Genomic DNA, 13,308 nt, shown 5'->3' on the forward strand with positions numbered 1-13,308 from the left:
GGTTAGGGTTATGGTTAGAAAGGATTAGGGTTAGGGTTAAGGGTTAGGGTTAGGATTGGGGTAGTCCTAAGGGTTAGGGTTAGGGTTAAAATTGAAGGATTAGGGTTAAAAGTTAGAAAGGTTTATGGTTAGGATTAGGGTTAGGGTTAAAATTAGGGTTAGGAGTTAGGGCTAGGGTTAGGGTTAAAATTAGGGTTAGGGGTTAAAATTAGAGTTAGGGATAGGGTTAGGGTTAGGATTAAAATTAGGGTTAGGGGTTAGGGTTAGGGTTAGGATTAGGGTTAGGGTTAAAATTAGGGTTAAGGGTTACAATTAGAGTTAGGGATTAGGGTTAGGGCAGTGGTGAAATCTGAACCGGTTTACTACCGGTTCGTTGGCTGTTCATGCGTGTTGCACAATGCACAACACGCACCAAATGCAAGGGGTTAGGGTTAGGGTTAGGGTTAGGGTTAGGGTTAGGGTTAAAATTGAAGGATTAGGGTTAAAAGTTAGAAAGGTTTATGGTTAGGATTAGGGTTAGGGTTAAAATTAGGGTTAGGAGTTAGGGCTAGGGTTAGGGTTAAAATTAGGGTTAGGGGTTAAAATTAGAGTTAGGGATAGGGTTAGGGTTAGGATTAAAATTAGGGTTAGGGGTTAGGGTTAGGGTTAGGATTAGGGTTAGGGTTAAAATTAGGGTTAAGGGTTACAATTAGAGTTAGGGATTAGGGTTAGGGCAGTGGTGAAATCTGAACCGGTTTACTACCGGTTCGTTGGCTGTTCATGCGTGTTGCACAATGCACAACACGCACCAAATGCAAGGGGTTAGGGTTAGGGTTAGGGTTAGGGTTAGGGTTAAAATTAGGGTTAAGGGTTACAATTAGAGTTAGGGATTGGGGTTAGGGCAGTGGTGAAATCTGAACCGGTTTACTACCGGTTCGTTGGCTGTTCATGCGTGTTGCACAATGCACAACACGCACCAAATGCAAGGGGTGTGCGCACGTCCACAGTGCACGCCAAATGGAGGCATGGGGTAAGTAAAACAGCGCAGGGTGTGTGGCGCGCAATCAGCTGTGGTGCACACTTTTTTTTTTACTTTTAAATGCATTTTTTTTAACAACCTATTCGGCTGAATAGGTTTGTAAAAAAAATGCTTTTAAAAGTAAAAAAAAGAGGCTCTGACGATCAGGCAGCTCAGCTGGGATCGTCAGAGCCTTTTTTTTGTTTACCTTTTAAAAGCATTTTTTTAAATAACCTATTCGGCTGAAAAAAGACCAGTATTGGTTGCAGCAAGGAAGGCTAGATTGACATTTTAGCAGGAGTATTTTATATTTTGCAGGTTTGCCTTTCGGAACGCCTAGGAAATGCGTAAAATATTAAGCATTTCAGACTTTGATGTCCCGTTTTTGGCATTCTATAAATTTCCTAGGGCATTCTAGGAAATGCCTAATTTCACGCATTGAGGTGATATATACATACTCCATCCTGGCCAGCTGTTAGAAATAAGTGTGATTGCCTAGATATTTTGTTTTCTGTTTCTTTTTGGTTGGGCTACAACAAGTGTTCCTTGCAGGCTATCTCTGCCAAGGTCTAAATTACACGAGTCACTTTTGATAAATTTGGAAGATTATAGACTTCTATCTTCTCTTCCTTGGGGGGCTGCAGGAGGCCTCCAGAAGCTTCTTGGCTGATCTGAAATGTAATTTTCTTCTTGCGTGGTGGTGCGGTCTCCACCCTGGTGCAAAGCAACATGGGCCTTGAAGTTCCTTCTTGTCCTCCCATGCTAATGGAAGACCGATCCAACCTAGAACTAAGGAGAAATTGCCTGACAGTGAGTACAATTAGCTCATGGAAGGACTTTTGTCTGATGCTCCATCAAAGAAGAGATTTGACTGCCATTTGTCCAGAATTGTGTAGGGTTTCCTGTTTGAGCAGGCAGGGGGTTGGACTAGAAGACCTCCAAGGTCCCTTCCCGACTCTGTTATTCTGAGCAACTCAAAGGAACAGCATCCTGGTTAGTCTTGTTACGCGGTGCCTTCGCGGCCGCTGGAAGGCCTGATCATCATCCGTGTGGCTTTTAATGAGTATCCTGGGCCTTGGAAGTAATGCCAGCGGACTCCGTTCAGTTTCCGGATGTTGTGACGGGCCGGATAATAAATACCGTTTAGGTTGGATTGGCCGCAGGCATCGAACCACCAACCTGTTTTATGGAAGGATTGGAAAAGGTCAGTGATGGATCATACCTATGCCATTATTACATCTTGCCTCCAGAAGTTGTAAATGCTCCAAAAACCACCAGTGGTGAGTTTCAAAATTTTTTGCTACCGATTCTTTGGGTGTGGCTCGATGGGCGTGGCAGGAGAAGGATACTGCAAAATCTCCATTCCCTCCCCACTCTAGGGGAAGGATATTGCAAAATCCCCATTCCCACCCCACTCCAGGGGAAGGATACTGTAAAATCTCCATTCCCACCCCACTCCAGGGGAAGGATACTGCAAAATCCCCATTCCCTCCCCACTCCAGGGAAGGATATTGCAAAATCTCCATTCCCTCCCCACTCTAGGGGAAGGATATTGCAAAATCCCCATTCCCACGCCACTCCAGGGGAAGGATACTGTAAAATCTCCATTCCCACGCCACTCCAGGGGAAGGATACTGCAAAATCTCCATTCCCACCCCACTCCAGGGGAAGGATACTGCAAAATCCCCATTCCCACCCCACTCCAGGGGAAGGATACTGCAAAATCCCCATTCCCACCCCACTCCAAGGGAAGGATACTGCAAAATCCCCATTCCCTCCCCACTCCAGGGGAAGGATATTGCAAAATCCTCATTCCCACCCCACTCCAGGGGAAGGATACTGCAAAATCCCCATTCCCACCCCACTCCAGGAGAAGGATACTGTACAATCTCCATTCCCACCCCACTCCAGGGGAAGGATACTGCAAAATCCCCATTCCCACTCCACTCCAGGGGAAGGGTACTGCAAAATCCCCATTCCCACCCCACTCCAGGGGAAGGGTACTGCAAAATCCCCATTCCCACCCCACTCCAGGGGAAGGGTACTGCAAAATCTCCATTCCCACCCCACTCCAGGGGAAGGATACTGCAAAATCCACATTCCCACCCCACTCCAGAGGAAAAAATATTAATTTTTGCTCCAAAATTTGCTCCACATTGTGTCTTATTTTCCGGTTAGGTCTTATTTTGGGGGAAATACAGTACTAAATGCATCCATCTGGCTGACAATCTTTAACTAGGGCTTATTTTGGGGGTAAGGCTTATATTAGAGTATCCTAAAAAATCATGCAAGGCCTTATTTTCCGGTTGGGTCTTATTTTCGGGGAAACAGGGTAGCGATAGAAATTTGGGGCTCAATAGTGATCGTAAGTTGAGGGCTACCTTTATTCTCTCGGGGGCGATTCCTCCCTATCCCCCTCTTTAAAGCATACTTACCCCCAGAGAGCATCTGGGCACATTTGCACATGCAGTTGTCGTTATCGGAGTCCCAAGTGCTGAAGGATGTTCCCTGGAGAGGCAGCGCGCTTTGGAGACCGGCCGAGCCCTTGTAGCCTTTCAGGGCGAGCCTGAAACAACAGTGAAGGCAACAGGAGCAGAGACGAAAAAATATCTTTCTTGAATTTTGGAAACTATACTTTCAATAAGAGTGCAATAGTCATAACATTTAGACTTATATACCGCTTCATGATGCTTTCCAGGCCTCTCTTAAGTGGTTTACAGAGTCAGCCTCTGGCCCCCAGCGATCGGGGTCCTTGTTCTACCGACCTCAGAAGGACGGAAGGCTGAGTCGACCTTGAGCCAGTCGGTCAGGATTGAACTGCTGGCATTGGGCAGAGTTAGTCTGCAATACTGCATTCTAACCACTGGGAGGGAGGGAGGGAGGGAGGAAGGGAGGGAGGGAGGGAGAGAAGGGAAGGGAAGGGAAGGAAGGGAAGGAAGGAAGGAAGGAAGGAAGGAAGGAAGGAAGGAAGGAAGGAAGGAAGGAAGGAAGGAAGGAAGGAAGGAAGGAAGGGCAATAGCACATAGATTTATATACCTCTTCCCAGTGCTTTCCAGCCCTCTCTAAACGGTTTACAGAATCAGCCTCTTGTTCCCCCCACCCCCTGACAATCTGGTTCCTCATTTTACCAAACTCGGAAGGACAGAAGGCTGAGTCAACCTTGAACCTGGTGGGATTTGAACTGCCAAATTGCAGGCAGCCGGCAGGCAGCAGAAATCGCCTGCAGTACTGCACTCTAACCACTGCGCCGCCGTGGTTCAAAGATTGGGTCTGTCTCGTTTGCAGCCGCATCCCATTTCCGGCTGATGCTCGCTCTGGAATCAAGGGAGACCCCAAACTGTTTCACGAGGAAGAAAAGTGCCTCACCTGTAGCGCTGGCGCTCGCCTGCCAGCCGGACTTTGTCATACTGGGCATAAGCCTGGTTGCCTTCCCAGTCCAGAAGCTCCACCCGTAGAGTGTAGGCAGCCTGGCTGGTCAAATGATGGACGGCCTCGTTCCCCAGCCAGTATTCTCCAGCTGCAGTCCCAAAGCCCTGGGAGAGGAACACAGGCACGGTCAACATGGGAGGTGGGAGGGAAGGAAGGATGAGGAGAAGGAAAGGAGGGAGGGAGGGAGGATGAAAAGAATAATCCGGAGAGAGGGAGAGAAAGTAAAGAGAGAAGCAAGAAAGGGGAGAGAGGTAAGAAGGAAAGAAAGGGAGAGAGGGAAGCAAAGGGAGGGAGGGAGGAGAGGGTGGATGGGTGAGTGGAGGATAGGAAGGAAGAAAGAAAGGAAGGCAGAGGAGGGAGGGTGGAGGGAAAGAAGGAGAGAGGGGGAGCAGAAGCAGAGAGGGAAGCAAGAAAGGAGAGAGAGGGAGAGAAGGAAGGGGAGGGAGAGAAGCAGTGGTGAAATCCAATTTTTTTTTTACTACCAGTTCTGTGGGTGTGGCTCGGTGGGCGTGGCAGGGGAAGGATACTGCAAAATCTCAATTCCCACTCCACTCCAGGGGGAAGGATACTGCAAAATCCCCATTCCCACCCCACTCTGGGGCCAGCCAGAGGTGGTATTTGCCAGTTCTCCGAACTACTCAAAATTCCCACTACCGGATCTCCAGAACCTGTCAGAACCTGATGGATTTCACCCCTGGAGGGAAGGAAGGAAGGAAGGAAGGAAGGAGAGGGTGGGTGGGTGGAGGGAAGGAAGGAAGGAAGGCAAGGGGGGAGGGGGAGGGAAAGACAGGGAGAGAGGGAAGGAAGGAAGGAAGGAAGGAAGGAAGGAAGGAAGGAAGGAAGGAAGGAAGGAAGGAAGGAAGGAAGGAAGGAAGGAAGGAGAGGGTAGGTGGGTGAAGGAAGGAAGGAAGGAGATTGTTCTGTCCCCCCTCGCCTCCGTCCGAGTGATGGCTTAATTAGCCGGCACTATCAGCTCTGGCAGCAAAATAGTGAGTGTCTGCCAAGTGTCTCTGTTATCTCGCTTGACGCCGATGAGTCACCCAGGAACAAACTTCAGCTCTTAGTTAATCAGTTGATTTGCCTGCTACGAAGAGGCAAGAGCTCTTGCTGCTTTTATATCCTGTGGGGTGTGGTTCCATGACTCAGCACTTCCTAGGCCTGCCCCACCCCTGCTTCTGTTGTTCCCGCCTCTCCTGCCTACAAAACCTAGGGTCCAGCCAGGCCTGATTGCCATCAGCTGGGTCTGAAGGCGTGGCCTGGGGGGAAAGAGTCAGGGGACGGAGGCCTTGTTATCTCCTCCACCTGGCCTGCCTCTGGCTCCTGGAGCTGAACCAGGGAAGCCGATGCTCCCGAGGTAAGTCCTGACAGCCCTTCCCCCTCACTTTCCAAGTCACTTTCTGGCAGGAGCCCCAGCTCAGGGGGCGCAGACACAACAGAGATAGTCTTTTCTTGAAAACTTCCAATGATGGAGCACCCACAAATGTGGGAGGCAAGCTGTCCCAGTGATGAACTGCCTCCTAATTTCCAGGTTGGATTTCCCTCCGATCACCTTCCACCCATCGCTTCTTCTCCTGCCTTCAGGTGCTTTGGAGAATAAATCCATTCCGTCTTCTCTGGGACAGCACCTCAAGGATGGGAAGATGCTCCCAGGTCTCCCCCTAAGCCCGACAACAGAGGCCACCCCTCTGTGGATGCAGCCTTAGGGTGCCACTGGCTTTATTGGCAGCTGCAGCACACGGCTGGCTCATACTTGGTCCACCAACATCCCTTACTTAGAGTACGTTTCCCGAACATTTGGTCTTCAAGGAGTGTATTTCTTCCAAGAACTTTGTGTGTGCGTACACACATAATATTTATTTGTTTGTTTGTTTGTTTGTTTGTTTATGGTTATGTAGTATATATAAAGCAGTGTATATATAGTGTATGTAAAGGGAGAGGGACGCGGTAGCTCAGGGGCTAGGACGTTGAGCTTGTCGATCGAAAGATCGGCAGCTCTGCGGTTCGAATCCCTTGTGCTGCTGTGTAACGGGATGAGCTCCCGTTACTTGTCCCAGCTTCTGCCAACCTAGCAGTTTCGAAAGCACGTAAAAAATGCAAGTAGAAAAAATAGGGACCACCTTTGGTGGGAAGGGAACAGCGTTACGTGCGCCTTTGGCATTGAGTCATGCCGGCAACATGACCACGGAGACGTCTCCAGACAGCGCTGGCTCTTTGACTTTGAAACGGAGATGAGCACCGCCCCCTAGAGTCAGGAACGACTAGCACGTATGTGCGAGGGGAACCTTTACCTTTACTAAAGTGACAATAAAGCTATTCTATTCTATTTCTATTTCCGATTCTATTCTATTCTACTCTGTTCTGTTCTGTTCTACTCTACTCTATTCTGTATTCTCTTTCTCTTATTCCTATCCTATCCTATCCTATCCTATCCTATCCTATCCTATCCTATCCTATCCTATCCTATCCTATCCAACTATCCAACTCAGTAAGCTCAAACTGCCCAAGGAGCTGCTGATCCAATTCTACAGAGGAATTATTGAGTCTGTCATTTGCACCTCTATAACTGTCTGGTTCGGTTCTGCAACCCAACAAGAAAAACACAGACTTCAGAGGATAATTAGAACTGCAGAAAAAATAATTGCTACCAACCTGCCTTCCATTGAGGACCTGTATACTGCACGAATCAAGAAGAGGGCCGTGAAAATATTTGCAGATCCCTCGCATCCTGGACATAAACTGTTTCAACTCCTACCCTCAAAACGACGCTATAGAGCACTGCACACCAGAACAACTAGACACAAGAACAGTTTTTTCCCGAAGGCCATCACTCTGCTAAACAAATAATTCCCTCAACACTGTCAAACTATTTACTGAATCTGCACTACTATTAATCGTTTCATAGTTCCCATCACCCATCTCTTTCCACTTATGACTGTATGACTATAACTTGTTGCTGGCAATCCTTATGATTTATATTGATATATTGACCATCAATTGTGTTGTAAATGTTGTACCTTGATGAACGTATCTTTTCTTTTATGTACACTGAGAGCATATGCACCAAGACAAATTCCTTGTGTGTCCAATCACACTTGGCCAATAAAAATTCTATTCTATTCTATTCTATCCTGCATTCTATTCTATATTCTCTTTTTCTCTTCTCTCTTTTATATTCTATTCCAGGGGTCTCCAGCACTGGCAACTTTAAGACTTGTGGACTTCAACTCCTAGAATTTCTCAGCCAGCTTTGCTGGCTGAGGAATTCTGGGAGTTGAAGTCCACAAGTCTTAAAGTTATCAACATTGGAGACCCCTGTTCTATTCCACTGTGTTCTGTTCTATTCTATTCTATTCTATTCTGTTCTAATTCTATTCTATTCTATTCTATTCTGTTCTAATTCTATTCTATTCTATTCTAGTCTAGTCTAGTCTAGTCTAGTCTAGTCTAGTCTAGTCTAGTCTAGTCTAGTCTAGTTTATTCTATTCTGTTCTGTTCTATTCTATTCTGCATTCTATCCTATCCTATCCCATCCCATCCCATTCTGGACCTAGCGATGTTAACTGGAAAACCCCAGCAGCACACCTGTTTATATTCTTTCCAGGTTTTTTGGAAGCTGACACTGCCGTTGATCCGGCGTTGAATGACCGTCCAGCCTCCTCCATCGGTTTCCATGTTGCAAAAGGCCTGGAAAGGTAGAAAGAAGAAGCGATCAAGGGAGAAAAGGAAACAAGCCAAGAAAAAAAATCACCTGCTTGAAATGTATAGGATGGTCCACAGGACCTTTGACCGGTTGTTTTGAAAGAGTCCATATTTTCATTTCGGTTAGAAACAGCCAGTTTTAGATATTTTGGAAAAATATCAAGAATTATGGACACTGCACTCTGTGCAGTGATGGAAGGACAGAAGCAAAAATATTTCTTATATGGGCAGTCCTTGACTGTTGTGATCCACCAGCAGCCTGCAGAGCTGGCAGCAGAGTCGGACAGTAAGGGGGCTGGGGAGAACAATGGGTCAGTCCTGGAATCTGGAGAAGGCCCGGACGAGGGCTCTGCGTTGGAGGCAGAGATGGAGCCAGGGCCATCTGGGAGTGATGCATGGACTCCGGAGCCTCCAGAGGCTGACAGCAGAGAGGCAGAAGAACAGGAGGAGCCTGTTCCTAGTGCACATATGCGAAGAGCTGCCAGAAGGCAAGAACAGCTAAAGCAAAAAGGAAGACTAGGGAGTAAGGCCAGGAGATGATTGGCCACTCCCATAATTTATTTATTTATTTATTTATTTATTTAATTAAACTTTTATACCGCCCTTCTCCCGAAGGACTCAGGGCGGTGTACAGCCTACATTAAAACAATTAATATACACACTAAAATAACAATTAAAAAAACTTATTCCAATAAAGGCCAAAATTAAAACCGTCCAATTGACCATATAAAATACCCAATTAAATATTAAAATTGAAAAATTGAAAATTGAAAATTGAAAAATCAGGCCAGTCCCACTTGGATAAATAAATAAGTTTTCAGTTCCCGGCGAAATAAGGCTTAAAAAACCAGCTACGGCTCTTGGGCTCTTTGTAGGAAAGCAACATTGATACATCTGTTTCTATTCGGCATCTCTTGTTTCTGAACTTTGTGGGGCTTTGCCAAGAAAATCCTTTGTCAGGGTGCCATAGAAGACAAAGGTTTGTGATAAGGCCGAAGGACTTTTTCTGAAGGACTTTGTTTTGGACTTAATTTGGACTAAGCTGAGAATGAAGTAATTCTCAGCTGTTCTAATAAAATATGTTTGTTTAGGACTGATTGTGTCTGGTAATAACTATTTGGGCCTAGGTCACAACATCGACTTACGACAGTTCATTTAGTGACCATTCGAAGTTACAACGGCAGTGAAAACAGGGACTTATGACCATTTTTCACACTTACGACCTTTGCAGCCTCCCGGTGGTCACATGATCAAAATTCTGTCAGGCAACTGACTCATATTTATGACGGTCGCAGTGTCCCGGGGTCACGTGATCTCCTTTTGCAACCTTCTGACTAGCAAAGTCAATGGGGAAGATGGATTCACTTAACAACCGGGTTAGTAGCTTAACCCCAGCAGTGATTCACTTAACAACGGTGGGAAGAAACATCGTAAAGCTGAGCAAAACATGCTGAACAAGTGTCTGACTTAACAACAGAAATGTGGAGCTCAATTGTGGTCATAAATCGAGGACTACCTATATAACACTTAAAAAGTGAATTTACCCTTCCTTTGTAGCAGCAAGATTAGAAATATTTTGTCACTGTTTGAATTCACTTCTGAGTTTGGGACTGAGAATCAAAGATGTCTACTTTCGTGCAAACTGCCCAGATTTCGCTGTCATAAATTATTTTTTTTTCAATGTTGTTTGTAATGTGCAATGATCCCTAAATGAATGGTTGTAAGTCGAGGACTACCTGAATGGTTGTAATTCTCAACCTTGGCAACTCGAAGATGTGTGGACTTCAACTTCCGGCATGCTGACTAGGGAATTCTGGGAGTTGAAGTCCACACGTTTGCAAGTTCTCGTGGTTGACAATGCTGGAAAAGAGAAGAGGAGAACCGGCAACACGGTGGATGAACGCAGCCATGGGACACCGTTGGAAGACCTGAAGGACAGGTCAGCCTGGAGAAGGTTGATTTATGTCAGTGTTTCTCAACCTTAGGCATTTTAAGAGATGTGGACTTCAACTCCCAGAATACCTTTGCCAGGTGGCTACGGTAGGGAAATACTGCTCTATGTGGTTGCTATGTGATTACATCTCAAATAGACTGAACAACCATTTGACAGGGATGGTATCAGGTCTCCTGCCTTGAGCAGAGGGTTGGACTAGAAGACTTCCAAGGTCCCTGCCAGCTCTACAATTCTATGGTTCTATGCTTCTGTGCCAGCATTGATCTGATGGCACACGATCATCCATCCATCCATCCATCCATCCCACCCACCTACCCACCCAAGCTAACCCAACCCAACCAATCAATCCACCAACCAACCCAACCCAACCAACCCCCCACCTACCCGCCCAACCTAACCCAACCCAACCAATCAACCCACCCACCAACCAACCCAACCCAACTCAACCAACCCAACCCAACCCAACCCAACCAACCAACCAACCCAACCCAACCATCCAACCCAACCCAACCCAACCCAATCAACCAACCCATCCAAACCAACCCAACCAACCAACCAACCCACCCAACCCACCCACATAACCCAACCCAACCAATCAACTCACCAAACAACCCAACCCAACCAACCAACCCAACCCAACCAACGAACCGACTGACCAAGCCAAGCCACCAACCGACCGACCGACCGATCAAGCCAAGCAAAGCCAAGCAAAGCCAACCATCCAAGCCAACCAACCCAACCCAACCCATCAACCAACCAACCCAACCCAGCCCAATCAACCAACCAACCAGATTCATCCAATCTTTGGGTCAACTGACCTTTTTGGGTTCAGTCAGATTGTTAATGTGGAGGGTGTAAACCCCACTGAAGTTGAATCCAGATCGAAGGATGTCCATGCAGTCATGGAACAGCCGGTCTTCTTTTTTCAGAACTGTTGAGGGAAAAACAAGCTCTCTGCAGATTTTTGGATCAAAAAAAAGGGGAGCATCCATTTTATTTAAACAAAACGATGAGGTGGGAAAGGTTTTGGAACTATTTTCAGGTGGTTTATCAATTTATTTATCAATCAATCAATCAATCAATCAATCAATCAATTTAATAAAACCATCTCTTCCTTTGGATGTTCAAGAAAGGTACCTTTTCCTTCAGAGACTAAGGAGACCAAATTCTGGACCGATTCCAGGAGTTGCAGCTGCTGTTGCTGAAGGAGGCTGGCGTTACTGCTGGCGACATGAAGAGACTTCTCCAGACCTTCGATAGTATTGCTCTGGTGACTCACCAGCTGCTGGAGCTGGTCCTTCTCGGTCCGAATGTCCTCCAGCTCCTTCAAGTGCTTCGTTTCCATCTGCCGGACTCGGGTTTCTAAGATACTGCAGAGACGAGAAGATGGTCACAGCAAGCACTGAGAACTTGAGAAAGGGCCTATGGTGGCTCAACAGACTAAGCAGTCTGTTATTAACACAGCTGCTTGCAATTACTGCAGGTTCAAGTCCCACCATTCTTTATAAGGTAGGTAAAATGAGGACCCAGATTGTTTGGGGCAATAAAAGTTGACTTTGCATATAATATACAAAGGGATGAAAACTATTGCTTAACATAATGTAAGCCGCCCTGAGTCTTCGGAGAAGGGCGGGATATAAATTCAAATTTAAAAAATAATAATAATAAAAAAAACTGTCTAGTCCAGGGGTCTCCAAACCAGCATGGCTGACTGAGGCATTCTGGGAGTTGAAGTCTTAAAGTTGCCAAGTTTGGAGCCCCCTGGTATAGTCTAATGAAGAGAAGGACTAGGGATGATGTGATCGCCCAAATGCTAAGGGGTTGCCACAAGGAAGAGGGGGTCCGCCTATTCTCCAAAGCACGTGAAGGCAGGACAAGAAGCAACGGGTGGAAACTAATGAAGGAGAGAAGCAATCTAGAACTAAGGAGAAATTTCCTGACAGTGAGAACAATTAACCAGTGGAACAACTTGCCACCGGAAGTTGTGAATTCTCCAACACTGGAAGTTTTTAAGAAGAGACTGGACAACCATTTGTCTGGAATGGAATAAGGTTTCCTGCTTGAGCAGGGGGTTGGACTAGAAGACCTCCAAGGTCCCTTTCACCTCTGTTATTACTCTGTTATTGCAAGGCAGATGTTCAGTGAGTTTTGCTCCATTTTACGACCTTCCATGCCACCGTTGTGAAGGGAATCACTGCAGTCCTTAAGTGAGTAACAAGATCGTTTAAGCGAATCTGGCTTCCCCAATGATTTTGCTGGCCGGAAGGTCACAAAAGGGGATCACGTGACCCCGGGGACACTGGAACCGTCATAAATATGAGTCAGTTGCCAAGGGTCCGAATTTTGATCAGGTGCCCATGGGGACGCTGCAACCGTCATAAGTGTGAAAAATGGTCATTACTTTTTTCAGGTGTAACTTTGAACAATCATGAATGGTTGTAGGTCTGTATAATAGAACACATTTATACATATATACATACACACGCACACACGGTTTACACACATGCACACACACATGGTATATATACACATTCACACACACACACACACACACATATATAGTGTGAAGATACTTGGAATTGAGTTTAATTTTCAGGTGTAACTCCAAACAATCACTAAACGAATGGTTGTAGGTCTGTATAATAGAACACATTTATACACATACGCACGCACACACGGTATATATATACACACAAACACACACACACGGTTTACACACATGCACACACACATGGTATATACACACATTCACACACACACATACACACACACATAGTGTAAAGACGCTTGGAATTGAGTTTAATTTTCAGGTGTAACTCCAAACAATCACTAAACGAACGGTTGTAAGTCTGTATAATAGAGCACATTTATACATATATACATACACACATGGTATATATATACACACACATGGTATGTACACACACACACATGGCATAAACACACACACACACACACACACACACATATAGTGTGAAGATACTTGGAATTGAGTTTAATTTTCAGGTGTAACTCCAATCACTAAACGAATGGTTGTAGTCTGTATAATAGAGCACGTTTATACATATATACATACACACGCACACACGGTATATATATACACACAAACACACACATACATGGTTTACACACATGCACACACACATGGTATATACACACATTCACACACACACACACATACACACACACACACACACATAGTGTGAAGACGCTTGGAATTGAGTTTAAT

General features: G+C 45.9%; 1 protein-coding gene across 2 annotated transcripts in view; it reads right to left on the minus strand.

Annotated features, from left to right (window-relative positions):
* Positions 1 to 464: 464 nt before the first annotated feature.
* ANGPT4 (angiopoietin 4) overlaps positions 465 to 13,308 on the minus strand; it is a 57,680-nt gene continuing 44,836 nt past the window's right edge. For both annotated transcript variants that reach the window (XM_058178157.1, XM_058178156.1), the window contains 6 exons: positions 11,217 to 11,449; positions 10,898 to 11,010; positions 8,009 to 8,110; positions 4,364 to 4,530; positions 3,433 to 3,563; positions 465 to 2,176 (listed from right to left, as the gene is read on the minus strand). In XM_058178157.1, coding sequence (XP_058034140.1) covers positions 2,001 to 2,176; positions 3,433 to 3,563; positions 4,364 to 4,530; positions 8,009 to 8,110; positions 10,898 to 11,010; positions 11,217 to 11,449 — 922 coding nt within the window. In that variant the 3' untranslated portion in view covers positions 465 to 2,000. The remainder of the gene's footprint in view (positions 2,177 to 3,432; positions 3,564 to 4,363; positions 4,531 to 8,008; positions 8,111 to 10,897; positions 11,011 to 11,216; positions 11,450 to 13,308) is intronic.

This window comes from Ahaetulla prasina, chromosome 3 (genome assembly GCF_028640845.1).
Source record: "Ahaetulla prasina isolate Xishuangbanna chromosome 3, ASM2864084v1, whole genome shotgun sequence".
Classification (NCBI taxonomy): domain Eukaryota; kingdom Metazoa; phylum Chordata; class Lepidosauria; order Squamata; family Colubridae; genus Ahaetulla; species Ahaetulla prasina.